The sequence below is a fragment of the Cyprinodon variegatus genome, unplaced genomic scaffold (assembly GCF_000732505.1).
Source record: "Cyprinodon variegatus isolate N-32 unplaced genomic scaffold, C_variegatus-1.0 Scaffold52, whole genome shotgun sequence".
NCBI lineage: Eukaryota > Metazoa > Chordata > Actinopteri > Cyprinodontiformes > Cyprinodontidae > Cyprinodon > Cyprinodon variegatus.
This window is the reverse complement of record NW_015150505.1, coordinates 736206-764072: the sequence shown is the minus strand read 5'-3', so window position 1 is coordinate 764072 and position 27867 is coordinate 736206. Positions and strand designations below refer to the sequence as shown.

Genomic DNA, 27867 nt, shown 5'->3' with positions numbered 1-27867 from the left:
TCTAAGTCAAAACAAAGCTTTCTTTTTGTTCCATTCTATAAAGCCTCAAACTAAATGCTATTTCTGACATTTTGAATTGAAAAGCTTTCTGGATGGGAATAAAAACGTCTTCAAACTTGTCCAGTAGATTGTTTTTTTTTTTTACTTTTTTGGGATGACTATGACCTGGATCACTGAGAATCTTCCCCAATTGAACAATAACATTTTCTTCAGTCAAGGCTACTCCAGGTTTCCTCCAACACAGACCCCTGTGGAAGTATGTTCTACTTCCACAGACCCCTCCTGCTTTTTTAACATACATGAAACTCTTAAAAACAAAAAAACTTGAAGTCACAGCAACGATTAATTTAAATCAAGCATCAATATTTTGTGTTTTTTGTGTTTCCTTCTTTCTTTTTTTTTACTTTTTTAAATTAAACTGAACCAAAGTTTGAACCAATAGCTCAACCAGTTTGTAGTTTGTGTGTAAAGTTGTTATTTCCGAGTTCACAGAAACGCAGCTTTAGTTAAGGCTGTCAGGACGCGTTAACGTTTTTAGAAATATTCTAAAGTTACTAACACCTTTTTCTTCAACAAAAAATAATACAACCCGTAACACTCTATTAATATTTATTGTACCAGGGTGGTTTGAGTTGATTATAAGTTTTTTTAACATAATGACGTAGTGGCTATTTACGACTCTTTACGGCGGATGTCACGCTTTACGGAAGTGCCCAGAGTTCCTCTACGTCTTGCTTCGAGATGGCTTCGTCGTTTTGGAAAGGTGTTGTCGGCGTGGGGCTGTTTGCTTTGGCCCACGCAGCCTTTTCTGCGGCACAGCGTGAGTTTCACCCTAAAGAGCCGGAGGTTCTGCTCTCACTGTTCGGTTCGGTTCCGTCTGTCTCTAGCTTTGGACCGACAGCTCAGCTGCTCAGGCCTGCCATACAGGCAGCTTAGCTCCGCTCAGCCAACGTCTGAGACGGAAAGGCTTTAATATTCACCATCATATTGTGTTGTGATAATCTGTGACGTGTTTTAATGTCGCTCTGTTGAATTTTATTTAATTTTAATTATTTATTATTGTTTTGTTTTGTGGGAGAATTTATATATAACATCCCGATCCACACTCCATTCCAGTAGATGGCGCTAATGCACATCAGTAATTTGCTTGGCAACAGCCATAATAAAGAAGAAGAATATCGCTCTGCTCCAGCTTGTTTGATTTGCTTCAGTTGATTAATTAATTAATGATTTTTTTTGTTTTGTTGCTGTTTTCACTAAAATTCTTCAACTCTTCCTGTAGATCGATCATACATGCGGCTCACAGAAAAGGAGCACGAGACTCTACCGATTGACGTGAGTAGCTTTATAGAAAACAGCCACAGATTGGGGAGAACTTTAATTTCTGTGTGTGTGTTTGGGGTAATGACAGTCTGGGATTGGAAAACAGTGCAGGAGAAAACCTGTTTCTGCAGGATGTCTTTGTAGATTTGAAGTTGTTTGAGTTATTGTTAAGCACAGAGGGTCTTAGGAGCAAAGGTGGAACCTTCTCCACTGGTCAAGGTGGAACCACTATTTCAAATGTCCCCATTTCTGATTTATAGGTGATTAAACAATTTTTTTTAATTTTTTTTTAAAATAAACACTGTAAAATACTATGAAACCCCATTTGAAATTGGTGCTCAAGTCCAGTCCTCAAGAGCTACCATCCTATAACTTTAAGATGCATCTCTTCTCTAGCACACCTCAATCTAAAGCCTCAATGACTTCATTTGGCTCAGCCAAGGCATGGTAAAAACTCATTTGATTCAGGTGTGTTAAAAATGGTTGCATCAAAAAGTTGCAGGATAGTAGCTCTTGAGGACTGGACTTTGGACTCAGCATATGGCGGCTCACACTGAGCCTGGTTCTGCTGGAGGTTTCTTCCTGTTAATAGGGAGTTTTTCCTCTCCACTGTCGCTACAAGCATGCTTGGTGTGAGGGATTGCATTCGAGTCAATGAGTCGATGCATTCAACTGGTTTTCCTTAGATAGAAAACTTTCAATCAATTTGACTGGATGATCTGGTTGAACTGTAAAGTGCCTTGAGATGACATGTGTTGTGAATTGGCGCTATATAAACAAACTGAATGGAAATTGACTTTAGCACCTCTGCTCTACATGAAACCTCTGACTTTATAGATCCACAGCTTGACTATAACTCAAGCAAATTGGACTAAATAAATTGAAGGTTTTAGTGTGCTAGGCGGAAATGTGAGTTTGGTACAGTGCCAAAAGTGCAAAAATGCATTTTCCACTCATAAAAGGGAATCTGGTCAAACAAATATGCTGATTTACATTATTGGAGACCTTCTGCAGAAGACAAAGCCTTTGCTCCTAAGATTTAGCCGTTGTTTCGTTGTAATTTACCAATAATATCACCAAATTGAATAGAAAATAAGAATAACAGAGCAAGCTTATGTAACGCATGAAGGTTACATCCCCTGAAATGGTCGCACAATTACCTCCAACCTTTACTTGGAAAGGTCTGAGCCCCTGGTTTCCAATGATGGCGGCCATTAGGGGATGTGGCTGAAAATGAATACCTGATTTTGCATTACTCCCGAAAAGACAAACGTGTCAGGGGGAATTTTTATTTTTAATTTTACTTGTTTACATAGCTATAAAAGAAAAAGTACTTGTGAAAAATTTATTTTTCAAACATGTTTTAGAAATGTTAAAGTCCTATATTGAAAGGTGTGTAGATGAAACGCCATGTGACTGTGTTCTAGAAATAGATAAACATCCCCTGATGTCAGCTGGGCTCAGTACCGGGCCTGACAGACTCAAGGGGTTAAATTTATGATTGGGCATGTATATATTTTCTAAGTCTTTTAGTACATGTGTGATTATTTAAATAAATTCTAGCAGTTTTTTTTTTTATACAGATTTAAATGATCTCCTCTACATGTATTTGAAGCGCTCTGCCTTCTTGTTTCAGATTGTCCTGCAGACCTTATTATCATTTGTGATGACCTGTTATGGGATTGTCCACATTGCTGGAGAATTCAAGGACATGGATGCTTCCTCAGAGCTGAAAAACAAGTAAGAGAGACACATCTGTCCCCTGATGCAGGAGCTGTTTGTGACCTGGATCACAAGGGAGCATTTATGGGTGCCTCTGAGGAGCCTTTGAATCTAGAAACACACCAAACATTCATCATGCAGGTTTTAATCTAAGGTCAACCAGCCTGATGCACATATACAAACAGGCCGTTCTCCAATTTACCTTTTCTCTTCGGAGTTTTGGATAAAGTGTTTTTTTTTTTTTTTAAATCAACTCAGTGCTTTTAGAAACTTGTCTGTGTGGAGTTTCGTAAAAAATTTTAAGACCACACTTCATAACTTTAATCTTTTACTTTAGACTCAGGAAATCTTGTTGTTTTAGTGCCTTTATCAGCAGCATTTGCTACTCTAGACCAGTTTGGTTTCGACTCATTTCAAGTCATAACCATCTCTTCCTTAACAGTTTTTTGGGGTTCCCCAGGGGTCCAGGTGGGGCCCATTGATAATTATTATTATTTTTTTTATGTTGTATTTTCTGCTGCTTGAGTCTATCTTTATGAACTTACTATTTCGTTGTTTTGCTGATGGCAGTCTGATGTCAGTTCATCTAAACAGCACTAATGCACTGCTTAGCTGTTGGGTTGAAATTAAAATCGAATTATTTTACATTATTTTTACATTTTATCAAACTCAGCCAAAAAAAGACTGAGATCCTGTGTTCTGGCAAATCTAATGTCAGACTAATTTCAGCAGATGCTCTTTGTTCTTTAACTACTAGCAGTCACTCTACAGTAAAGAATAGGGCTTTTTTTCTTCTTTTAGAGAAAAAAAAAAAACAAGCTCTGTTTCTGAGCCCAGCTCTTTTCATTTACAAATAACCGCTAAAGCAAAACCCCAGCCCTCTTATAGAGATCTAGAGATTGTTTTTACTGCTCTTACCACCTCTTGTCTGCACCATTATATCGGTCATCTCTGCAGCATTTAAGAAGCAGGAACACTTAACAGGCTTTATTCTCTCCATTGGCTTCCTGCTCATTAATGTATTGATTTTAAGGGTGTGTTGTTCACTTTTAAGGCTTCAATCAGCTTAGCTCCATTTTATCTTTATCTTCTGTACCTTTGAGAGTCTCCAGCAGCCAGTATCTCATCAGGGGTCAGATGTCCAAGTTAGAAGATGAAGGTGATCAAACATTCTCTGTGAAGTAAATTACCTCTACATGTTAGAAGGGACTCGGCTGTGTCGTTTTATAACCACCAGTGCAGAGCTTACCCATTTAACAGAGTGAGTGTTTCTTCATCTATAGTTTGACTGAGACTTTTGATATCAAGAAAATAAGCAAGAAAGCAACGTGTCCCAAAAAATAAACCATGGATATTCTTCAAGAACTTCCAGGATTGTATAGCAGAGGACGTGAAATCCCATTTAAACCCAGTATCAATCAGCTTTTAGTGGCAGTGGGAACAGCTCACTGACCCGGGTCAAACAACTCGGCAAGCGACCGGCATTAAAATCGCTTTGGCTCTGATCGGCATGCAGTGGGAGCATTAGAGTCATGCCATTGAACGCAACATACAGGCGTCAGCACGCCGCTCCAGTTGATTCTGATCTGACAAGCTGAAACATATGTTTCTATAAACATGGTGCAGCTCTGGTAAGAGGGGTTCTGGCAGATAAGCAGTTTGCCACCTGGGGGGTTAGATCCAGCTTTTTGCTAATGGGAAAGGAGCCAAATGCAGATTGTTAGCTGGTCGAAAAACCCGGGTTAACCCACTAATTTCAGTCAGAAAGAGGCTTAAGAAAGTTATTTTCTTTAAAAAAGCTACTTTTCTGTTGTTTATGGTCATCTGGAACAATCACTCTCTGGAGAAGAAAGTGTGACTGATATAATTAGTCCTTTGCTACGAGGACAATGAAGCTGGTATGAATGAGTGGAATCTAAGCATCCTGCAGTATCACAGAGCAACTTTTACTAATAATAATTTCACAGGGGCTGATTTTTCTTGAAAGAACAAAGAAATGAAAGTGACTTTGAAAATCCATCTAAACCCAGGAACAATCGGCTTTTAGTGGCAGTGGGAACGGCTCAGTGATGCACGTATACCCAGGTTAAACCACTCGACAAGCGACCCTCGTTAAATCACCTCGGCTCTGATCGGCATGCAGTGGGAACACCAGATGACCCGCTGAATTACGTGGTGTCATTGAACGAGCGATTCGGACAGAGTATAGTAAAACATCTAAGCACAGTTACTACGCCCTGGCTTCCTTACATGTTTCTCTCCACTTTGTTGATTTCTGTCGCACTCGTGACATCATCAACACTAAAGGCTAGTTTATGCTTCGAAAGCAGGTCGTCTGCGTGTGTCACAGCCCAGCGTGATGGAGTCTCCAGACATGCAAACGCAGGGGGACAGAGGCCATGCAGCGAGGGGTTAAGGGATGGTTATACTACTTCAATCCATGTTTGACAAACCTGGGTTAACATGTTATTTTCAGTGAGAATGAGGCTATTGAGTGTCAGCTGACATATTGAAAAATTCTAATTTTTAAATAAAAGCCTTTTGGCATTGAAATTGATTTAAATTGACATCAGTACACCAAAGAAATGTCTAAAGTTAAAAGATACAATTTACAACTTAATTTTTTTTTTTGTCTTTTATGGTAGAGACCGTAGTCACCAGTTTTTTTTTCTGCCACCTGTTTAATAGTGCACAGTAACAAGTGGGGGAGGGGCATCAGTGGGTTTTTGCTCTAAATGAAAAGCTGTGTTGTTTCTTTCCTCAGAACTTTTGACACGCTGAGGAATCACCCGTCGTTTTACCTCTTCAACCATCGAGGTCGAGTTCTGTTCCGCACACCGGAGGAGGAGCCGTCCACGGCACGCAGCCAGCAGGCCCTTCCCAACCCCATCAGGTTACGCAAGCTGGAGCATTTGCACTGAGACCAGCCTCTCCTGCCTCTGACCTCCTCACCGCCCTGATAGGATTTGTTTTTGTTAGACAAGGCGAAGGAGAGAGTCTGGGAACTTAACTTCTTCCACTTAAAGTTTTATTTATTAATAAACTAATATGCTGTCCAAGTTTGCATCTGTGTCCATGAAGCGGTGACCGCCATAATCAACACTGACTGTGCCAACCCGGTTTTCCATGCAGATTTGTTTGTATATATGGTACAAAGTTATGGCTTTAGAGTCTTAAAATAATGTTTCTTTTCATTCAGACTAAATCAGAATAGTATTTTCCTTTTATGTCTTTTAATTTTTCTATGACGGTTTGCTACTGTTTAATTACTGCTATCCATGGCGAGTTTTGATTTAGTCACAAGATTAAAACGCCGTTTTTTCACCCCGGGGGGGACTTGGATTTAAGCTGCAGAGATTAGCTAAAGGAGAAAAGTGAGATCAGAAAACACTTGTTGTTCTAATTATACTGTTAACACAGTAGAATTTCAAAGAAAAACTTTTGTTGTTGTTTTTTTTCATCCATCATGCATTTTGTTAAACTCCTACAGACTGTTTTTAATTTAATAAAGTTCATACTGGTTTTACAAATCGAATGCTCTTATTTCAAAATGTTAAATTACTGCAGTATTTTTTTTCTTCATGAAAATAAAATTTTATACCCATATAGATAAATAATTGGACTTCAGGAGCAATGAGGTTGATGCAAGACTTCTGTATCATAAGATTCAGGAGTTTGTAATGTTGGACACTAGGGGGCAGCAGAGCAGCTAAGCTCCAGTAGAGCCTCTGCATGAATTTATTTTGAAGGTTAATTTAGTCAAATTAATATGAATTCAAAAAATTAAATGATGCACACTATTTGCACCAACAGACTAATATAACGTTATGTACAAATTAATTTTGTTTTAAAGATTAAGCAAGAGCAATAATAGTGGAAAAAAACCTAAAAGAATTCATGCAGAAGAAATGCTTTTCATAATAAATTTTTTTGACAACTTATGAAACCATTTCTTAAAGGATCTAAAGTATGCATAATGGAATTTAGTATGCAACCTCTACCTACAATTTTTACTTTTTTGACTGTAAATTATCTTGACCTCCATGTCTGAGCAGATAAAATTTAAAAGATTGTGAAAAAAGAATACTTTTCTAGTGACACTTTGTCAGTTCCTGGTGTATCTTAGGTTTAACTGTGGTTCTTTTTTCAGTAAAATTAAAGTAGGTAGAGTTCTCAAAGATTTTACTGAACTAAGGGTAGCAATATTCAATGATAAATATTTTAGTCTATTGAAACTACTAAAAGTAACATCTTATGCAAAAAGTTACTCAAGTAAATGTAGCTAATTACTACCCACCTGTTAAAAATATATACATATATATATATGTACTGGTGTTCAAATGGTTACTGTAAGATAAAAACATGAACACAAATCAGTAAACACCACTTTATTATAGTTTTTATTTTTTTAAAAAGATCTTAAAACTTTGCCTTTATATGTATTTTACAGTTTACAAAAAATGGCTTCCAAAATATTTCAACTCTTACACAAATTCACAAAAATAATCTATATTACCTATGAAGGTTAGAAAGTAGTGTACGTATCGTTAGAAACAGACAGATAAAGAAGATGGCCGACCTTGGCTGTTAACTGGAGGGAGAACGTCAGCTGCTGGCCACCAGGGAGTAAAATCTGCTAGGAATACTGTTAGGATCAGCTCATTTCTGCTTAGATGGGGGGATTAAAAAAACAAATAGTTTTAATGACTTCTAATCAGTAATATCAGTAATCCATCCCCTTATTGAGGAAAGAAAAATCCCCGAAGCTGCAGAAAAACAAAAAAAAACAAAACAGCAGCATCTTGAGATCACCTTAGAAACCATCCTGGTTGTTTCTGTCCTACCATCACAAACGTAAACCCAGAGTTAAACCAGGCGTGCTTCAGCTGGATGAGACTTTGCTGTGAAACAACGGATGAATAGATGGAAGCGTGAAATGACGGAGGTCGTTTCTCTTCAATAAATCCCGCAAACGAACGGTAAGTTAAACATTTTGGTTCCTTTAGCAGGAAAATGAGAAGAAATGTATTCCATATATATAGTTTTATTGTGTGCTTTTTCCACATAGTAAAAAAAAAGGTGAAGGCCGTTGTAGCTGGAAGAACCATCTCACCTCCATGTACTATAATACTGATGCAAAAAGATGCTGGTGAGGAATTTACACGTTTAAAACTTGACAATATGTCCACAAAGTAAGAGAAGTGATCCAATTTGGATGTTTAAAACATGTACATATATATATAAAAAAACAGAAATAGAATATTTTTGAATAGAAAAATAAAAAATACTGACTGAGGTTGAGCAATATGTCGGTAAGCTAATAGATACTACGCTGATCCTGACTGCAGCAATATGGGCTACTAACAATACATGTCAAGTCCAAAAAGAAAGCTTTATTTTTTGTTTGCTATTCATTTTTTAAAAGAACAAGGATTTTTTTTGACTTTGTGACGTTTTTACTGTTTTCCTGTATTTATTTTTATTCATACACTGATGTTAATGGATGATAGAAGAATACATGTTAAGGGTAAAGAAAGTTTTAGTTTGTGAAACTCTCATAAGAATACTGATCATTGCCTCTATATATAATAATAAAGCTTATTTTACTGCCTGATTACATGAGCTCGAAAGTTTCTTTGTAACTTTATTTAAGCTGTTATTTCCTTTTTTTCAGCTGAATTCCCAGACTTTATATCAACACATCCTCATTTTAGCTCACAGACTTTATCCATATTGCACAACCCCTCCTGCCAACATGTCAGTATCAACTAAAAATAGTCAGACATTAGGTAACAGGATCAGCGTAGATAAAAAAAAAAAAAAAGATAAATAAATAAACTACAAGCAGTGCGCCATTTTTGTTGCAGATGTAATCTGCATTAAGCTGATTCCTTCTGTCAGCTCAAACCTGTTCCTTCTTTATTACAAGTTTAAAAGAGGAAATGCTTTTCAGACCAGCTGAAAAAAGGTCTGTTTGTAGAGGGAGGGGGAACAGGGACATATGATGGATCTCCTGAACGAGTCCTCACTGATAATTTGGGCTGATCACGAGAGCAGATGCCTTTAGTGGTGATGAAACCCTGTAGCAATGAAAGCATGATCCAGGAGATGGGGGGGTAGGTTCCTGCAGTCACTACCTTCCGTGGTCATTGGGAAGCGGCGAACGCGGGGCTTCGTCCCCCTCCAGCTCAGCCAGGGCCGTCTCCAGCTGCTGGATCAATACTCGCTTTTTGAACCTGCCGGAAAGAAGCAAACTTCATCACAGGGAGGCAGGAATCAAAGAGGAAGTGTGAAGTCTTTGAAATCAGGGTCTAAGACATCCAAGACACTCAATCATGGAGGCTGGAGAGAATCACATTTCCCTCCAGTTATAGCTGCAAGTTTTCTGCTGTATGTTACAAACAATTTTTAGATGTGGACTTTTCAGCTTGTTCTTGCTTGATGGAGAACACCAATCTCTAATTGTTGCAAAACGTTATCAACAATTGAAAACCAGATAAGTCGCTTTCTCTTAAAATAAGTGCATTTGTTCTTGGATTGAGGAGGTAAAAGAGACATTTTGCCAATGGAACAAGACAATTTAAACTTAAAATAAGAAAATAGCATTGTCTTTTTTCAAGTGCATATTAGCTAAATACTAATTCCATTGGCAAACTATCTCATTTAGCTACTCAAATTAAGGGTACCGGTAAATACATTTATTTCAAGACTGTTTCCCCAGTGCACTCTGCTATTTTCTTTAAGATTGTTCTGTTTCAGCTGCATCCGCCCTCGCTTCCACTGTGACGGATTCTCTGTCCTTGCAGAATGGATAAATCTGCTGTTAGCATCATGATTCACACTGGGTAGTTGTGAGGTCAAGGTCATGTGTTAGCGTTAGCTTCCCACCATATTTGCTGTGTTTTCAGCCTGACTGGGCCTCTTTTCCATACTTTTCTTTATGTGTAAATCAAACCAGATTTCAAAAAGATCTGTACATAATGCAGATAAAACGTAACAAACCTGCTCAAGCTAATAAGTTTAATATAATTCCAGTGACTTATTAAATTGGGCTCATATTGTGTATATCAGGAGTAGAATTCGTAAGAGTATCAGGAAATTGTATAAAGTTAAGGATTTCTTAAATTATGCCTTATTATATATGTTTTACAATTCCCTAATATTTCCATATTTTGGGAATTATTTTTCCCACACGTCTGGAGTGATACCTATTCAAGTAACACAAAACCTTTGTTAAATAAAAATGCATCAATCCTAATAGATAATTTTTTTGGACTGTTAAAGTTTAAAGATTTGGTTGATATAAATGACTTTGAATAATATGTGCAAAGCCAAGCAGAGAATGCTACCTATAGCTATAAAAATCTATTTACTTTTCTATCCAAATAAGATGGCCATAGAACTGCTTTCTCACACAAACCCATTCAAACAAATGAGTGTGTCCGTCTATGGAGTTAAGCTGTGGAACACCCCGGATTAAACAGGTGACAGTTTGTAAATTTAACAAACCAATAAGAATTAAATTTTGTAATTATTATGTTGTAATTATTTTGTAATTATTAATTACGTGCATATATATAGAAGACGTGATATTGTTTAATAATTGGATTAGGGTTCATGCACATTCATAATGCAGCTGTCTTTCCTCGTCTTTAAGATGTTTGAAAAGGGACCGGTATTAAAAGATTTTTCTTCTTCTTTCTGTTCCATTTTTGTTCTTGGAAAAATAAAGAAAATGTTTGTATCATGACAGTGATGTCCAGATCTTATTTTTTACATTTCTGATATGATACAGATATTGCGGCTTTGAGAATTGGCCGATACCGATATTGACCTCATATAATATTAGCACAAATGAAACCGGCTTTTATCCATGATTTTATAGTGTAGCATTTTAGAAAAGGCTTGATCAAATAATATTACTAATACAGGGAAGAAACGTCATCAAAAAAAGGTATGAAAACAACTAACCCACATAAAAAATAAGCAATGAGTTACAGAAACCTGTAACAGAAGCAGAGTTTTTCCATCAGCATGAAAATATTGGAAGTTTTAGATGCTGGCCAAAAAATCCAATATTGGTTAATTGGCTGATATTGGACCAATATCTGAAATTAGCATCAATCGGGAAATCCCTAATAATAAACCCAACCCAAAATTTAAAGGCATCAAAAGAAAATATAAGGATGATTAAAAGAGAATAGTTAATTAAATAAAATCCAATCTCTCATAATTTACAAATGCTTTTGCAAATAGGTGTGTTTTGCTAATAGAAAGTTTTTTTAAACTTGCAAAGGGACTGTTTAACATGCGACTACAGAGAAAGCTCTCAGTTTACCCTCAGGCCCTGATCTTCAGTGTCTTTGAACAGGTGCAAACGTCTTTGTATGAGCAGAACAGATCTTCACAGAAGGTGCAAAGAGATTTGTGATTGCTAGTTAGCAGACAGCGTGTGCAAACCCATTATTTGCTTTCTGCCTTCTTAAATATGCAGATCATATTCTAATGACCGAAACACACAAACTAATTAATGGAGGATATGCAATTATAAACATTTAGTAAATGTAAATCAAAGTGGCTGCAGTTTTGAGCCTTTTTTAAATACTTTTAAGAGTCAGGTGCAAACTGAGACGCAGAAATATCTATGGTCACAGCCAGACAACGCAAAGAGTCTGCCAAATATTCTGGAAACTCTAGGGGAGTGTTGGTCTAGTGGTTAGAGCAGTGTGTTTGTGCTCTGAGAAGGTTGTAAGTACCCGGTTCAATCCCCACAGCCTGAACTAACAGTCTCTGAGCAAGACCCTTAACCCCCGATTGCTCCCCGGGTGCCGCTCAGTGGCAGCCCACTGCTCCCCAAGGGGATGGGGTAAATGCAGAGGTTAATGTCTCCAATGTGAGATCAATAAAGTTAAATTATTATTATCAATTAATATTAAACATGTATGGACCATCATAAAAAATAATAGAAAAATCATATTATAGAAGAAAACTTCTACGCAGGTGGGCAAGCAGAACAGCAGCCAGCATTTATATAATTAAACCAGAAACCCCCCAAAAAGGACAAATATTGAAATATTTTGACATATTAAAAAAATAGGACATCAAAGAGCCTCGGAAACATTATGTTTTACCTTATTTTTTGGACTATACGTTGCTCTGGAGTTTAAGTCGCATATGCCAAAAAATGCATTATGAAAACGAAAAATAAAAAAAAACATATGTACTATCGGACTAAAAGTCACACCATTTTAAAAGGTTATTCTATCCATGGAATCCGTGTTCTAATAACGGCCTTGTGGTAGGCTACTGCTCGAAGATCGCATTGTTTATTTCATGAACCAGCATCTGAGAAGCAGTGATAATCACTCAGAGCGCTATATCAGATCAACACTAGAGACAAACAATAAAGTGTTTCTTGAAAGAAGAAATAGGCGTATTTCAAAAAAACGCAAAACATTGTCGTTGTTGTAATGCTAATTTGTTGTGTTGTGGTAAGTTTTTTTCTTTCAGTGGTATTAATAGAATACATGTTGTTGTGTGCAAAGCTACATAGCGCCCTCTCATGTAAAAAAAAAAAAAATGTATATATGTCGCACCACAGAATAAGTTGCATGGCCAGCAGAACCATGAAAAAAAAGTGCAACTTATAGTCTGAAAAAAACGATATATGTCTGCATCAACTTTCAAAAATTTCATCATGTTTCATTTTTTTCGATTAAACTTTAGTCTCATCACCTTATTAATTTACTTTTGTGCGTAGCACTTAGAGACCCATGTAAAGTGCTCTATAAATATTATTTATTAATAAACTTTTTCAATATTTTTTATCATTATTACCTCCATCTCTATGGCTTAGAACCTCATCTTTCTTTTAGGACCCCGCTAAAGCTGCCTGTTGAACAAGCAATCTGCGAATTTTAAAGTGTAGAACCAAACAGATTTGCGCAGCAGTCTTTGCAGATCACCTTCAACACGCCCATTTGTTGCACTTTATTTTGGCCTCAGATGGAAGAAGCTGGATTTGGAAATGCCCTGATTTAAATTCCTTCTGCAAGCCTTTCATAAATGTCATGTTTTTTAGAGCGTCTTGCCAACAGCTCCCACCAGGATCTATTGGGAGTGTCCTCGTTGATAAACCCTCCAGAGATGCTCTGCTCGCTGCTCCGATTATTCCTCAAACTACAGTGATTCAAGGAAAAAGCATGTGGAGCTTAAAAAGATCAGGAAGAGCTTCTTGCTTCTTACCTCACAGCTTCTTTGATTGCATGTTGGATGAAATACTTCTGAACATTGACTGGTCCCTTCACCTGCTGCAGCAGACTGAGAATGGATTTATAGTCTGAGATAGAAACACAGATTTAGATTAGAACTGACTGAACGTTTTGATGGGACCCAATCGGCTGGTTTGTACTCACTCCGTCCAGGTTTGCGGACCTCCTTGATGACTCTGCTCCGTAATTCTGCCTGGCAGCCATCCAGCGGGGTGATGTAAACAGTGTGGAGTCCGGTGAGGTCATCCTCAGTGTCCTCCAGCTCGCTCTGTGGACTAAGGCGGTCGCAGTTGTGGCTTTCCTCCATCTTCAGCTCTTCTAAATTATCATCCACGAGCTCGCCCTCCACCATGCTCGCTCCGTCTTCCTGAAATGTTGTCACTACTGCAGGCTTTTCCTCCAAGATCAAGGAAGATGAGTTGACCACCTCTGTTTCCACCTCAGAGGGCCAGACCTCACCAGAGTCCAGGACAACATCACCGTTGCTCTCGGTGACCACCATGTTGCTTCCATCTGCTCCTAGAAAAGCAATAAAACATGAACCCATAAAGTTTCTCTTTCTCCTGACCAACACCTAAGAACCAGGCCACGTGTGCTTCTTGATCCCACCTTTGTGTTGTGGAGTGGGTTTGAGGGGGCTCTGCTGGCCTTGAACCCCTGCTGGACTCTTTCCCATCAGCACATGGTTGGTGCTGCCCGGTGGAGTCTGAGGCCGCCGCAGCAGCGGGGACATGCTGCGTCTTCGCTTCATGGTGCCGCTGGAGTTGGAATCACCAGAATGTCCCCTTTTCTTGTTCTGGGGGCCTGCTACAAACTCGTCTGCCTCGTCAATCATCATACCCTGGGATAAACAGGACAGAAAACAACACTGTAGAGCAAAAACAACCCACCTGCCTTTTCATAGCAGAACAGCATCAATATCTGGGTAACATATTAATGTGAAAGCATTGAGAAGAAAAACAAAGCTTAAAAAGACGCTTTGGATTAAGATCATGCCTGTTTATGATCAGAGACATAAAACTAACTTTACTCCACTGCTTGTGGACATTAAACTGGAACTGGAGGATGTTACTAGGGCTGAGGCTGATGAAGTTTCACAAGCACATGAGAACGCACAAGTATACATATTGAGAAACGGGCTCTTCACCCCCTGAATGATTGTCTTTATCTACATGAGGAAAAGCTGGCAGAGCGATAGTGAGAAGGACCGGTGCCTGGAGCTGCAACAAACGGTGCTTCTAGAAATAGAATCATCTTTCTTCCTTCCGCTTAACTATTCTGCACCACTTTGCTTTCTTCTGTCACTTTAAAGCCCAGACACATTTATATCTGTGGTTATGAGTTGATAAAAATGTGGAAAAATTGTGTGTGCAGATATTAATTTGTACCTTTTTATCTTGCTTGAAAGGATTCCCGAATGTGTGGAGTCGTTTAGGTTGATCAGGATCGATCTCTCTCAAAGGTGAAGGCATCATCTTCAGATACTCCTGATAGTTTCCCATCTGGGCCACTGGAATACTGTGTAGGAAGTCTAGAAACAGCAGCAGGAATCCATTTATATATCAATTAAGTAACATTGCTGGTTGTACTGGTTATGTGTATGGTAAAGGTGGACCGATGCATCAGCCAGCTGATATTTTGGGCCAATATCAGGATTTTTTTAAATCTATTTTTTTTTTATTATCATTATTGGCTGATCTTTGCATGCATTCGCTGATTTATCGGTGTGCTAAGCAGCCATGCATTAGATCACATAGAGCGCATGTATTACTGCTCCCTCCATTTACTCTAATTGTTCTGTTTTCTTTGATTTGTAGAAAAAAATATTGTTTTGTATAAATTTAGACTTTATGTAATATTTGTCAGTTTTCAAGTTTATCATGTAAATGGAGGAATAGAAAACGATACTGGCTTTAAAACCCGACAGCACAAACAGAGACCGGTTAGACTGATGCCAAAATACTTGGTATCGGGTTTAAAAAAAAAGAGTATCCATCGATCTTTAATGCATGTATTGTTAAAAGACATGAATCGCTCTCAGCACAGAAATGGGACTGGGTTAAGAAGCTACTGCAGGAGTATTCTACCTTCATCTTGACCTCGGATCAGTTTTAACGAGGTCCGCAGCAAATTGGTGCGCATTCTGGTGAGCTGATCCAAAAGGTTTCTTCTTGGGATGTCATAGGCGTTCCGGTAAGCTTGAGGTTTTACATCCTGGAAGCACACAAGGACAAACACTCTGTGAACAGTCTCCTCTCAACCTTTCGCCAGAGAACAGGAGGTGTGCTGTAATGCAGCGGAAATAGCTTTGCCATCCAAAATCGACCTTATTGAGAAGAGCGATCTGGAAGCCTGCAAACTCTTTGAAGTTGATGTCGACCAGGCGTAGAGGCGTCTCCCCGGTGATGCCCTGCAGTAGCTGCCTAAAGTCCCGCCGGTGGGCCAGAGAGAGGGAGTTGGAGTGGTTCTTCACTTTTATGCCAGTTTCTTGAGGTGCCTTCTTCCCCACAGACACGATTAGACGGTCCGATTCAATTTTAGCCTTTATTAAAACAGAAAAAGGAAACACAAAACGCAGCAGATGATGGAGAGAGTTAGCAGAGCGGAGGCTAAGCCAGAGGATCCAATTTACTCTGATAAAATGTAAATAAATTAATTATTTATTCTAAAAGAGTCAATATATTTGCTTTTTTCTGGACAAAGAAATTTAAAAGGTACATATAAGGATATTTATAAATACTCTAGCCAAATGCTTTGAGTTCTTTCACTGCTTCACCTCTTCCAGGCTGTTTTAGACTCTAACAGACTTAAAGCCTTAATGAGACATATGACTAAATAATCACAGTTTACTTCAAGATATTACCTTAGAAACTTCAACTATATGGTTCTGTGAACTTAAGATCAAACACAGGTAGGGCTGAGCTAGCCTAGCTTAGTAAACTAGCCCCACCCGCCAGCGGCCAGAATCATTTTTGCCTGCGAGGGGTCTAGCTTCGATCAATGCCCCAGGCCCTAGAACTGGCGGGCCAATCACAACGCAGAGATGTGTTTTGAATTTCTGGATTCAAAGTGGGCGGGGTTTGGAGGGCGGGACGACAAAGCTGCGCGATGCTGGAGAAAGCACAACAAGGAAGATGGCAACAACTATTGAACAGTTCTCGTTTGTCTCAGCTTTGGAATCAGTTTTGGAAGGATTAGATTTGGGGTGTTCGTTGAAACATGAGCAGGAAGAGGCTCTACGCTCATTCACTTTTAGGAAGGACGTATTCGCCTTTTTACCGACAGGCTGTTTGTTTACACTCCCCCACCAGCTTTCTGTCGCGCTTACTACGTCACAGTCAGTTGCACTCATTGGTCAGAGCGTTGGCCAATAGGCACAGACATGGTTTAAAACAACGGGTTGTTCTCATCAACAATCTTCTGATGTCTCATTCATCAGGGCCAGACTAAATTACGCATTTAATCTCACATTTAGTCTGGTTTATCAGGGTAGGGCTGAGCGATATGGATTAAAAATCAAATCTCATTTTTTTTTTCTTACAAAATCCAATCAAGAGATTTAATTCTCACTTATGTTTCATGATTAAAATGATAAATGACATAGATTACTTTCAAAAACTAGCTTTTATTTCAACAATCCCTGTAATTCAAGCTGTGAAAAAACCTGTAAAACAATGGGCCTCATGCAACAACATTTCCATATTTTCATTGCAAATTTCTTTTACTGTTCCTTCTACAAACACATCAGATTCAGCAAACCTTCTTTACTACAGTTAATGATGCAGTCCACCTGTGAGCACACGTTCCAAGAAATGCACAACTACCGCCCCCATTATTCCATATAAGGCAACGACTTATGCAACTGATTGAATTACATTTCCAAACTTGATTTATCTAAGTTTACAACTTGTAAAAAATCAACTTGATTCAATTACTGATGAAAGCAAATACATTTTAGTTGGAGCAACATTTTAATTTAGTGTGTTGTTCTTCTGAGCTATGGAAGCCCAGGAAATGCCTTGGAGAACAATTACTGTTTCATATTTTTCATAAACTCGATGAATCCTCCTGCCCTAAAATCGGGTGATTTTGTAATCTATACTTCCAAGAATGAAACATAGAAAAGCTCACCTGCTGACTGAGCTTCTTCAGGTAGGAAATGACGCTATAACTCAGGCCACAGTCCATAGTGTCTGCAATGAGGTTCGGCGCACCCATCATCCTCATTGCCTTTTTCAGCGGCTGTCAGAAGGTAGCAGGACTGACTTTAGTTAAATAACTTAAAAAAAAGCTAAACAACCAAACCAACTGCTGAGGAGTTTGAGAGTATCTTACCAGCAGGTAGTATGGAGGCATCGTCTTCAGGTACATCTCCAGAGCCTGGCGCCACTTCAGGTTGGGTTTGAGTTTGTGGACTTTAAATAAATCATCTGAAAGAAGAAAAAAAGTTTGTTGTAGAATTGTGAGCAAATTAATCATTGATTGATGCTCCTCTCAAAAAGAACATTATTAAAAAAAAAACCTTTAGCAGCACCTAAAGCAAAAAAGTGGTATCTGGTAAAGCAGCTGTAACAATGAGACAATGGTGCAATGTATTTGGAAGCTGTCCAAGTATATCTTTATAGATGAAGACAGACAGTGATGTGTTCAACAGCAGTTCGTCATGAAACGCAGGACACAATCATAAACAGCACCTGCTTCAAAATGGAGACCCTTCATCCCTGCAGCTAACATCCTCTACAATGACAACAAAAATGACCTTCCCTTTAGGATCAATAAAGTGTTTTTAAAATTAGCCAATGCTGCGGTGCTGATCACCACTCTTTACTAAACAGCCACATTTCTCCTTTTTTTAATGTTTTCCCCACCTGTAATCTAAAACTTTTCCCAATTTTTCCAGATTTTTCCACTTTGAATGACATTAAATAGCTAAATGCTAACCTCTACTGCTTCAAACATCCTGAAATTCTCTGCAACTCCTCCACTTAGAAGGCCTGTTAGGCAGAGGTCTTCATCATGAAGGACACAACCCCCCCTAGTGCGTTACAGAGGTACTGCAGACTGTAATGTACTTTCAGGTGGAGGTTGATCCTAAAACCATCTGAACAGGTTAAATCTTGGTCAACAACTATAAACCATTTGTCAGAAACATTAACACTAAACCTCCATGGAAAAAAAGTTAAAGAAGCCTGATCTAGAGTCTCTCTGAGAATAAATATAAGTATTTGTAGGGATATTTTAAAGCCATTTCTTGATTTAAAACAAACATTTTTATGCTTTATTCTTTTAGCTTATTTTAAATGAAAGTGTATTCAGTTTGTAAACTGAGCCAAAAGATAGGTAAAAAAAACACACACACACACAATATGAAAAGTAGATAATTAGAGAACAAATAGATACATTTAAATACAAATAAATGTTGTCATGATCTTGGCACTGATGACTGGTTTAATTATTCATTCCATTCACCTGTCCAACTCTGACCGATTTCTAATCACTGCTCATCTGATCCACCTGTTCCTGCCTCTATTTAAGGCGCTTGCATCCAGTTATCAGGGCAGATTATTCTTGTTCTCTCCAGCCAGTGGTGAGAGGGTTTTTAGCTTTCCTTAGTGTTTCTGATTTTCTGATCCTAAACTGTTCGGCCTCTTAACCTCTGAGGCTCCCTGTTCCTTCTCTGATCTGTTTCCCAACTTGGCTTCGGACTCCTGCTTGTTCTCTGTCCTTTGGGGCTGCAGCATCTGGGACACTCTGGGCGGCGCCTCTCACATCTTGGATAGAACCACTGAACCAGGTTAGTGACTCATGTTCATAATCTTCCTCCATTAAATTTACCTGGTCACTAACCTGTGTTTCTCTCCTGCAGAGTTACCTGCCTCAGACGCCCTAGCCACTGCAACTACAGAACTGCAGATCCTTGGTTTTTAAATAAATGCTTTTTGAGTAAACCCACTGTCTGACTTAACTCAAATACTCTTCTGTTCTGAATCTTGACAAATGTAAAGTCCTCTGCTTCTCTATGGATGATTTAATTTCTGTCCTTTGGAAGTGAAAGATTGAAAAAAAAAGTCCAGAAATCCAACATATTTCCATTACTAACCAGTCCTAGAAAATGATCAAATTCCCATACTTTTCAGGGCTGTAAAAGGGCTTCTCCTTTCCTTCCTCCAAAACTAAATCCTATTTAGAAATAAAACTATAGCCGATCAGCACATGCTGCTACCCAAAAGTGCTGCTTTCTTACCGAGGAGCGGGAGAAGGACGGGATAGTTGTAAGGCATGACGAATAGATTGACGCAGGTCAGGGTGGTACTGGCTTTAAGGTAGCCAAACGGCTTTCCCAGGTCGCTTTGCTTCCCGCTGCTGCTAACAAAAACCTGAGAACAAGGAGGAAAATCACAACAAACGTCATTATGGTTACCGGACCTTAAAATAAATAAAACCCAAACATACGAAGATGCATGAACCAAGTTTACTACTAAATATCAGGTTTTTAAGAGGAGCTGTGTTCGACAGACCTGCCAGCACATGTGTGGGGACTTCCTTTCCAGGATGTACTGGGTGAGTGGCGATGGCTCCAGCTCATACTTGTCGAAGGGAAGTTTGTCAATCACCATGGGCTCACAGTCCACACACGAGAACCGCACCACGGGGTGAGCAGTGCGGGGCGGCTGAGGAGGAAATCAGCACAGCGGCTCAGTTTGAACAAATCCAACAAACCTCCTGCGAGGCTGAAACAGCAGCCTGAATCTAAACCGCTCACCAGGGTTGGAGAGTTCTGGTCCGGCCAGAACGACTCTGGAATGGGCCAGTGGCCCACCGGGACCCCCGTCTTTGGGTTTGGTCGAACATAGATCAGTTTATGGCAGCTGTGCCAAGGCTGTGGGTTAAAGGAGGAAACGGGCCGACTGGACTCCACAGAGTTATCTGCAGATGGGAACAGCCAAAGGGATCAGAGGTCAGAAATAACAAGATGGAAGAACTGTGAGTCAAACATTCACCTTCCCCTCCGAGAGGCGGATCCGGCCCGGTCTTCTCAAAGTTGATGACGACTCCGCTTTGGACCTTTTGGACTAGAGACTCCAGACACTGGTTCAGCATCCGTTGCGTTCGCACGCAGTACGACCGTCCTGAAAGGATCAAACTTCAGACTGAGCTCTCGTCCGGCAGAAGGACATCGATGGAAACCAAAGGAGAGGAGAAAAAAAAGCCAAACCTCCGGTGACTTCACACATCTGGGTGATGGCCGACTCATCTGTGGGGACGCTGCCGAGCTGTTCGCTGTCTGGCGCCGCCGCTCCGGGCAGCCTCAGCACCAGCGCAAACAGCCTCTGGTCCCAGCGGAAAGGCTCTTTGGTGAGCTCGCTGCCGGCCAGGGGAGAGTTGAGCGGCAGATGCAGCTACAAAGCAGCAGGTTAGAGATAATTAGCTGTTATTTGGACACAGAGAGAAGATCTGGGAAACCGCAGCTGGACAACGGTGTTATTGCATCTCTCACCTCATCCGGCACCCCGGAGCTGTTTGTCAGCTTATTCCCATCGGTGATGGTGATGATCACTGATGGCTCCAGGAAGAATGGGTTACGGCCCTGAAGGGAAACAGTCAGCAATCAGCCTGCAGAACAGTAACTCTGAGTAGCTTCCCATCTCTGCTTTCCTGACTTTACATCCAAAAACCAAACATCTTAACGGCCTTACTGGGTCAAACTTAAGACAAAATCCTCCCAGTAATTACACTGTAATAACCATTACATCTCTGCTAACCCAGTAGGATAGTAACACCAGCCCTCTAGGATCTTTGCTTTGTCTCTGAATGTCCTTGTCCGCGTCAAGGGTCAGTCTGCTTTAACGCCACACATGGGAGATGCCAAAGTAGATTTTCCTGCTCCTGATGTACAGAAAATGTCTCGCTGTAGTTATCCGTCTCTGTCTTGGAGTGAGCGGGTTCAGAGAGGAGGCCAGGGGAGAAAATTACTTTATCTGAGGAAAGGTTGAGTGGATTAGGCGACAAGAAAAAGTCTATTTCCTCTTGGCTATTTTAAGTCAGAAGGAGGAAAAGGAAAGAAAAAAAATGAACAAGTAAAAATGTCTACCATCAGAAACTAAATTTGAGGAGCTAAGGCTGGGGAGGCTGGAGTTCAAATGATTTTCACTGATTTAAAAAGGAATTTCTCTGAAAATTGTTTTCGTTTTATAGAAAATTCACAGCTTGGTCCAGAGGTTTGTCCTCATTTTGGAGCTGGGTGATGCTCGATCTCATCATCCTCATCATCAAATTCAGAAACATCATCTTCGTGTTCATCACCATCAGAAACAATTCCTGGGTCCTCTGTAGCATATGGCTATCCAGCTAAGCTATATTTATTTATATTCCAGCTATATTTATAGTGTACCACCTTCAATTAGCATCAGACAGAGTGACAGAAAATTAAGATTTCCAGAAGACAGAGGCCTAAATGTGCAGGGAAACGAGCCCAGACTGTTAATGATTGAATTTTATGATGTGTAGCCATAAAAGCTATATTCTGATTCATCTTCTTTGCCAAAAATGAAAATTGGTCCCACAGACCTGAATATTTCATAAAAGCTGAGGGTACTCTCCTGATCTCTGAAGTTCACCAATGCTTATCAGGCTTTACTTTGTAGTAAACATAGAAAATAGTTCAGACTGAGAAGTGTTTGTAGTTATAGTGATATAAACTTTGAGTCCTCTTACATTGTTCTGGCCATTTTTGTTTCCCTGAATTTTTTAAAATAAAGCTTACATTTAAAAATCTAATTCATGAAATACAACAAGCTGTTTTCTAAATGAGGATTTCTTCTTCATAAACATGGCCATATATGAGAAAATAATCCTGTTATTAACTCAAACTATCTGGATTGTTTTGAATCAATTTAACAAGCCGTCCATGCAGGATAATTGTCTAACTTGTAGAATCAGGAAATCACTTGAAAAGAAGAAAAACATATGTGACGACAGGAAGCAGGATCTCAGTGAGCAACACATCATGCCCCAAGGTGAAAGAGATGTTCTTCAGACAGAGAAAATGGTGAGAACCAGAGGACGAAGGCTAGTAAAGAGAAAAACACCAGGATGACGTTGCTCATATGCCCAGTGGGGATCATTTTCCTCCAATGATTCAAATGGGTGTGTACTGGAATGGCAATGACAATCAGAAAAACACATCTCTTTCTTTTGGAATAAAACTTCTTTCTGACCAGAGCGGATCAGATTTGCATCTTCAGTCTGACATGTTTACATGAAACATTTCGGAGCTGATCAGGCCTCAAATCCCATAATTTGTGTCCATGTAAATGTTGCTAATGCTGAGTGCTTGTTGGCAGTTATTGTCGCCATTAGCCGGCTCAGGAATAACGACTGCTTGTGTTTCTAAATTGGGTCAAGCTTGTTTGAAGTTTTTCCAAAATGTATAAAGTCATAACTTAAAGATGGCTTTTTATATTCACTAAGGTTATCTTTGTCTAAATAAATTAAAATAACGTTTTTTAATAATTTTTTACTGATGAATTCATAATGAAATTCATAACATCACCGCGAACGTATTAGTTGTAGGTATAAATAATGATCTATAAATTATTTCTTGCTGACCGGACTGTTCCTTTAAAAAAAATATATTGCTTGATCCGTAGACTTGTGTAACACTTTTCAATTATTATCATGTAAGCAGAGGAATAAAAATAAATTTAGGTAAAAAAAACGTTTAAAAGAAATCTGCATCACATATCCAAATAATCAGCATCAACCTGTATGGATCAATCTCTATTTTCTTAAATGATATGGGACTATTAGTAGGTTCAAGAACAGATTAAATATATTAAATAAAGGCATGTGCTGTAAAATATGGTCACACTGGTCCACTTAGTATAGTTCAGAATAAAAAGCACCAAATGAAACTGGGAGAAATAAACATCAACTGTTTATTTTTTTGCTGGTTAAAGATAATAAAAAAATGTTGATTTGTTCTGTTTTTTATCACTTTATAGAACATAAGGGGTTTCCAGGTGTCAGTCAGAGCCCACCTACCTGTCCATAGTTGTCTATTCCAGATACAAGTCGGTTGAGGTTAAGCAGGTCAAAGGCTGTGCGGAGGGCGTGCCCTAACGTGGTGAGCCCAGACGCCTGCAGGTTCTTCAGCTCGCACATGAAGGTGGTGTGGTTCTCCTTCCAGCCTGCCTGAAACACAAACACCCTGAATTCAGAGCAACGGACATGCAGGCGTCTGAGAAGGCCTGAAGTCTGGGAGCAGGGGAAGAGCAAGCGACCAAAAATAGATGAGCACCCACACATGTTATTACAAAGGAAACCAGAGTTTTCCTCTCCTCTCAGGCAAATCGAACCTATTTAATCATTCAGATCCCTTTAGGGCTATGGAGTGATGTTCCTTTGCAGGCATTCAGCTCTGAGCGACACAATCAAACTGCAGGCAAAGGGAGCAGAAGCTGTTAAATGTGCAAATTCAGAGTTGACTGCTAGTTCATACATAACAGGAATCCAGAAATACACTCCGCCGCTGCTGAACGTCCGCAGTGGGAGAACTGTACTCCCACAGGAGGTAAGCGTGCAACTGCTTTTCCACTTTTATCTACGGGGTCAGCCGCTTAAGGGCTGCAGCTTTATGCTTAATCTAAAGATGTCTCCTTCTGCTGAGAGAGGGAAGCTAAGAGGCTCAGAAAGGTGGATGGCAACAGATTTCTAGATTCTTGTAGAAAATGATTCCACATGCATGAATGTAACATTAAAATGCAACAATCAGAGTTGCAGGAAGTTTGTATAAATACATAGTAATAACCTCAGAGTTACCAGACCATAATTCAGACTACAGAATATTTCTGCACAAACCTTTCTCTCGGCTGCCTCTACATCCACTATTTATCGCATTGTGAATGTGCAATCACACTAGCCCCGATCACTATGACCTACTCATTTCACTGTAAAGCTCAGAGCAGAGAAACAGCCAAAGGAGGGGGGGCGAGAAGAAGAGACAAGAGAGCTGCTCAGGACAGACTGCAGGATGAACAGCACCTTGGATGGTTTTTATCGCAGGCAGAAGAAATCACATTCTGGTTTATTTAACTGAGATGTGACTCACAAACACACGTCTGTTAGCCACATTAACAACTCGCTGTGAACGCTGCAGCACCTACTTGCAATTCTTTTGTTGTTGCTTTACTTTTGCGAGCAGTGAAATTCACACAGCAAGGTTTAGGGATATGAGCTAAGAACTGCTTTTTGATGTGGTTTACACGACAGAGTGAAGCTTTGCAGAGAAACTGCTAAAGTCAGCAGCTTTTCAAACCTCTTCTTTAGTTACTGACAGGTTCCCTCACCTTTACCATTACATTTTAAGAGACAGAAGGGTTTACTTTAACAAAGTGCATTTAATCCCGGTGTGTATTGTGAATGCAGAAGTATACTGCCAGTCACACAAACCCTTAGTGTGTTTTTATCTATTTTATGCACTAGAATGCTATAAAGAAGGACGTCTCAAATTTAGTCACAGGACTGGATTTTGACTAGGCCGTTCTAACGCGTTATTATATTAGTGTTTGACAATAAATGTTCAGTTTTTGATTAGGAAACAAAATTTGAACAACAAAAATAAAGGAAGACTTTGAAATTCCACTTGAGAAATTATATAACAGGAATTATGAGTGGCCACTGTTAGTTAATAACACATTTCTTAATGATGGAGATGAGAACTTGATTTGTTTGGGTTTTTTGGGGGGTTGTATTCAATTAACTTTTGTATTTAAAATTGTTTTGCAGGTGGGTTTTGTACATAAATATATATTGCTATTTAATAAAGTGATATTGTTCCAAATAAAAAACTTTAAAATAAAATAAATCCACTGGAATTTGTTTCCAAGTTTTAAGACGTATCACTTCCCATCCAGGAAGCTTTTTAAATTCAAAATGTCAGGAATAGCGTTGAGTTCGAAGCTTTATACAGTATCCTATCAAAATATAAAGTATAAAACCTCGAACTCAACGCTATTTCTAACATTTTGAATTGAAAAGGCTTCCTGGATTGGAAGCGAAACGTCTTCAAACTTGGAAATAAAGTCCAGTGGATTGTTTTTAATTTTCTTTTTTTCAGAATGGCTATGACCTGGATGACTGAGAAACTTCACCAACAAAGTGAGATTACTCACTTAATCACTTCTCCTTATCCATAATTTAGTTTAATTCCTTAGGATATTCAGTGTTTATTTAATTCCAAATTTGGAAAAGTAAAAACTGTGATTGCTTTCCTATCCTGCTTTTAAAATACCAAATCACTGTAGCTCTGGTTGTAAGATCAGAGTTTCTGTTCTGCTTAAGAAAGAGCATTTCCACAGCATCATGCTGCCATCACCATGTCTTACTGTGGGCCTGATGGGTTCGAAGGATGAACGTTATTTATCCACCTTGTTTTTCTTTGTTTTTATTAAAACCATCTACAAAGACAAATACAAACACTCTACATGTTTGGAATCATAAACCAGAAATCACTATGTTAAATGAATCCTTTTTGTTTTTCCCAACCCAATTTGAAAAGGTGTCTCACAATAACTGATTATATTGTTTTGCTGTTAGTAATATTTGTGCATGTGGCGTCGAATATCAGCTCGATATTGTTTGTGGTTTGTAAAATCGAGAAAGGGAAAACCTGCTCTATTTTTTTACCCGTTTATGACAAGCTGTGTATGAGGCACGGCAAACGTGAGGTCTCAGATAACACTGCTGTTTGCCTCCGACATACGATCACTGTGGTGAAATATGCTGTATGGATAGTTTTGTTCAGCAGAACAGTGGAGCTGGTCAGAGAGAATAAAAAGATTTACGGAAGCCAAACCAAATGCAGCCCTGAATGAGAAGCTGCTGAAGTTCTGCAAAAGACCCAGGACGGGGAATGTATACAGTCAGAATAACGTTCATATCAATGCATGTTATTTAAGTGGAGTATAGATATAAATACATTTCACTGAATACTCGGGAGGTTGAACTTCTGTAAATTATTGGTAAAATATGAATTGTTAAGCTAAATGTATTAATTAAACTGCATTAAATATGTGCTTGATTTTATGACTATTTTGAGCATCAATCAACTGTTTATTACACCTGTCGGCCTCTATGAGAAATCCCTGTTGAGGTTTGAGCCTCTGTCTGTTTAAGTAAGGAGTGAGAAAGTAGAGCCTGTTTGGATAACTTAAGGATTTTTGACTGACAGTAGCCAGACAGTTAGGAGCTTTTCCTCATGAGTCGAAAGGAAAAAGGATAATTCAGTCAGAGCATTCATCCTGAGCTGAACTCTTGCTGTGGTTTCTGGAGTTTATTATTTCAGAGAGCTGTTTTCACCCATTCTAGGGATGTGTTTTATGTGTTTCAACATTTGTTAATGCAACGTGTGACATTTTGATTTAATTAACAGCAATGAACCTCCCTTCCCCTCTGCAGCCGCCGCCGGTTTGAGCTTTTTTTGTCAAGAACAGACAAAATATCCGTCTCTAAACGAGCTTAACTGGTACAGATGCTAAGTTTGAATTAAATTAGGTATACAATCCAGATTTGTATTTATTTGGAAATAAAAGTCATAAATGTTCATACTTTTCCTTACTTTTTACAATTATTGCCTGCTGCCCACACAAAATTCAAATTTAAAACAGACTTTTGAACTATGATATAACAAATTCTTTAAAAGTAAAAGGGGTACGAGTAATTTTGCCAGGCCAAACTTAAATTTGCAGACACTGGTTATGCCGTCCTGGTGAACCCCAAACAGTCCCTCTTTTTAGGGGTAGGGGGAAAAAAAACTCAGACATGTGCAAAGTCATAAACAAGTTAATAGAATAGGGGTGAGCTACATCTTGTTATGACATGTGAATTGGTGAAACTGCTGCAGAGTGAGAGGATGTCCTTTTTCCCACAGTATTTGGTAGCTTCTATTCAAAGGAGTGGTGGGGGGGAGGGGTCTTAGCATCAATATGAAAAATAATTATCATCTAAATGATGATTATTCCGTTGCAGCCAAGTATTAGAAACATAAAGAGTCTCATGATGAACGGGGGCTTATCAACTTTCATCCAGTAACAGGCCAATGGGAGTGCAAGGGTGGACACGAAAAATGGTTGGCAGAGTCTTCCACCAATCAGCGTGTAGTTCTGTGAAAAACGAGGGACGTCATGGAGGATAATACATTTCCCCGCCTCCACCTCAACGCCCGGAGAGTTTTGCTCGACACAAAAGCAAAATGTCCGCTGGTTGTTCGGATGCAGTGCGGCTCCTGGGTCTGCGGCTTTATCAGAGCATTAATTTGCCGTTTTCAACTTGGCGGAAAAATAAAGTCTCACTGACAGACAAACACGTTCGACTTGGAAATGTGAAAAAATGGTATCATTTACTAATTACCTTCACTCCGTATGGTGGCTCATCGAATGTAACTAGCATGTACCTGTCGCCTCTACTAGCCGGGTCTCGGGCACGCAGCTGTCAAAAAAAAAAAAAAAAAAAAAAACAAAAAACAGCATATATTATTTTTTTAACGATTTTT

The 27867-nt window shown here is 39.2% G+C and overlaps 2 protein-coding genes across 4 annotated transcripts in view; one reads left to right on the top strand and one right to left on the bottom strand.

The window, feature by feature from the left end:
- Nucleotides 1–675: 675 nt before the first annotated feature.
- Nucleotides 676–6575, top strand: mmgt1 (membrane magnesium transporter 1). The gene is made up of 4 exons (XM_015371035.1): nucleotides 676–820; nucleotides 1283–1335; nucleotides 2960–3063; nucleotides 5810–6575. Exons 1-4 carry the CDS (start codon nucleotides 742–744, stop codon nucleotides 5964–5966), a joined length of 393 nt encoding a protein of 130 aa, XP_015226521.1. The 5' UTR covers nucleotides 676–741; the 3' UTR covers nucleotides 5967–6575.
- Nucleotides 6576–9077: 2502 nt separating this feature from the next.
- Nucleotides 9078–27867, bottom strand: part of ints6l (integrator complex subunit 6 like) — a 19396-nt gene continuing 606 nt past the window's right edge. The window contains exons 2-18 of one of the 3 annotated variants that reach the window (XM_015371079.1): nucleotides 27726–27803; nucleotides 23361–23510; nucleotides 20815–20904; nucleotides 20533–20716; nucleotides 20318–20446; nucleotides 20080–20243; nucleotides 19835–19987; nucleotides 19561–19693; nucleotides 17652–17746; nucleotides 17448–17558; nucleotides 15643–15858; nucleotides 15404–15530; nucleotides 14705–14847; nucleotides 13926–14157; nucleotides 13461–13829; nucleotides 13291–13384; nucleotides 9078–9281 (exon numbers count right to left, since the gene is read on the bottom strand). In XM_015371079.1, the coding sequence (XP_015226565.1) occupies nucleotides 9179–9281; nucleotides 13291–13384; nucleotides 13461–13829; nucleotides 13926–14157; nucleotides 14705–14847; nucleotides 15404–15530; nucleotides 15643–15858; nucleotides 17448–17558; nucleotides 17652–17746; nucleotides 19561–19693; nucleotides 19835–19987; nucleotides 20080–20243; nucleotides 20318–20446; nucleotides 20533–20716; nucleotides 20815–20904; nucleotides 23361–23510; nucleotides 27726–27803 (2571 nt within the window). In that variant the 3' untranslated portion in view covers nucleotides 9078–9178. Of the gene's footprint in view, nucleotides 9282–13290; nucleotides 13385–13460; nucleotides 13836–13925; nucleotides 14158–14704; nucleotides 14848–15403; nucleotides 15531–15642; nucleotides 15859–17447; nucleotides 17559–17651; nucleotides 17747–19560; nucleotides 19694–19834; nucleotides 19988–20079; nucleotides 20244–20317; nucleotides 20447–20532; nucleotides 20717–20814; nucleotides 20905–23360; nucleotides 23511–27725; nucleotides 27804–27867 lie in introns of all 3 variants that reach the window. The other 2 variants (XM_015371078.1, XM_015371080.1) reach the window with 2 other exon arrangements.

Coding starts and splice junctions, on each gene's coding strand:
- mmgt1 (XM_015371035.1), top strand. CDS start 742: ATGGCTTCGTCGTTTTGGAAAGGTGTTGTCGGCGTGGGGCTGTTTGCT. Junction 1,336..2,959: donor ACGAGACTCTACCGATTGAC/GTGAGTAGCTTT, acceptor TTCTTGTTTCAG/ATTGTCCTGCAGACCTTATT. Junction 3,064..5,809: donor TCCTCAGAGCTGAAAAACAA/GTAAGAGAGACA, acceptor TTCTTTCCTCAG/AACTTTTGACACGCTGAGGA.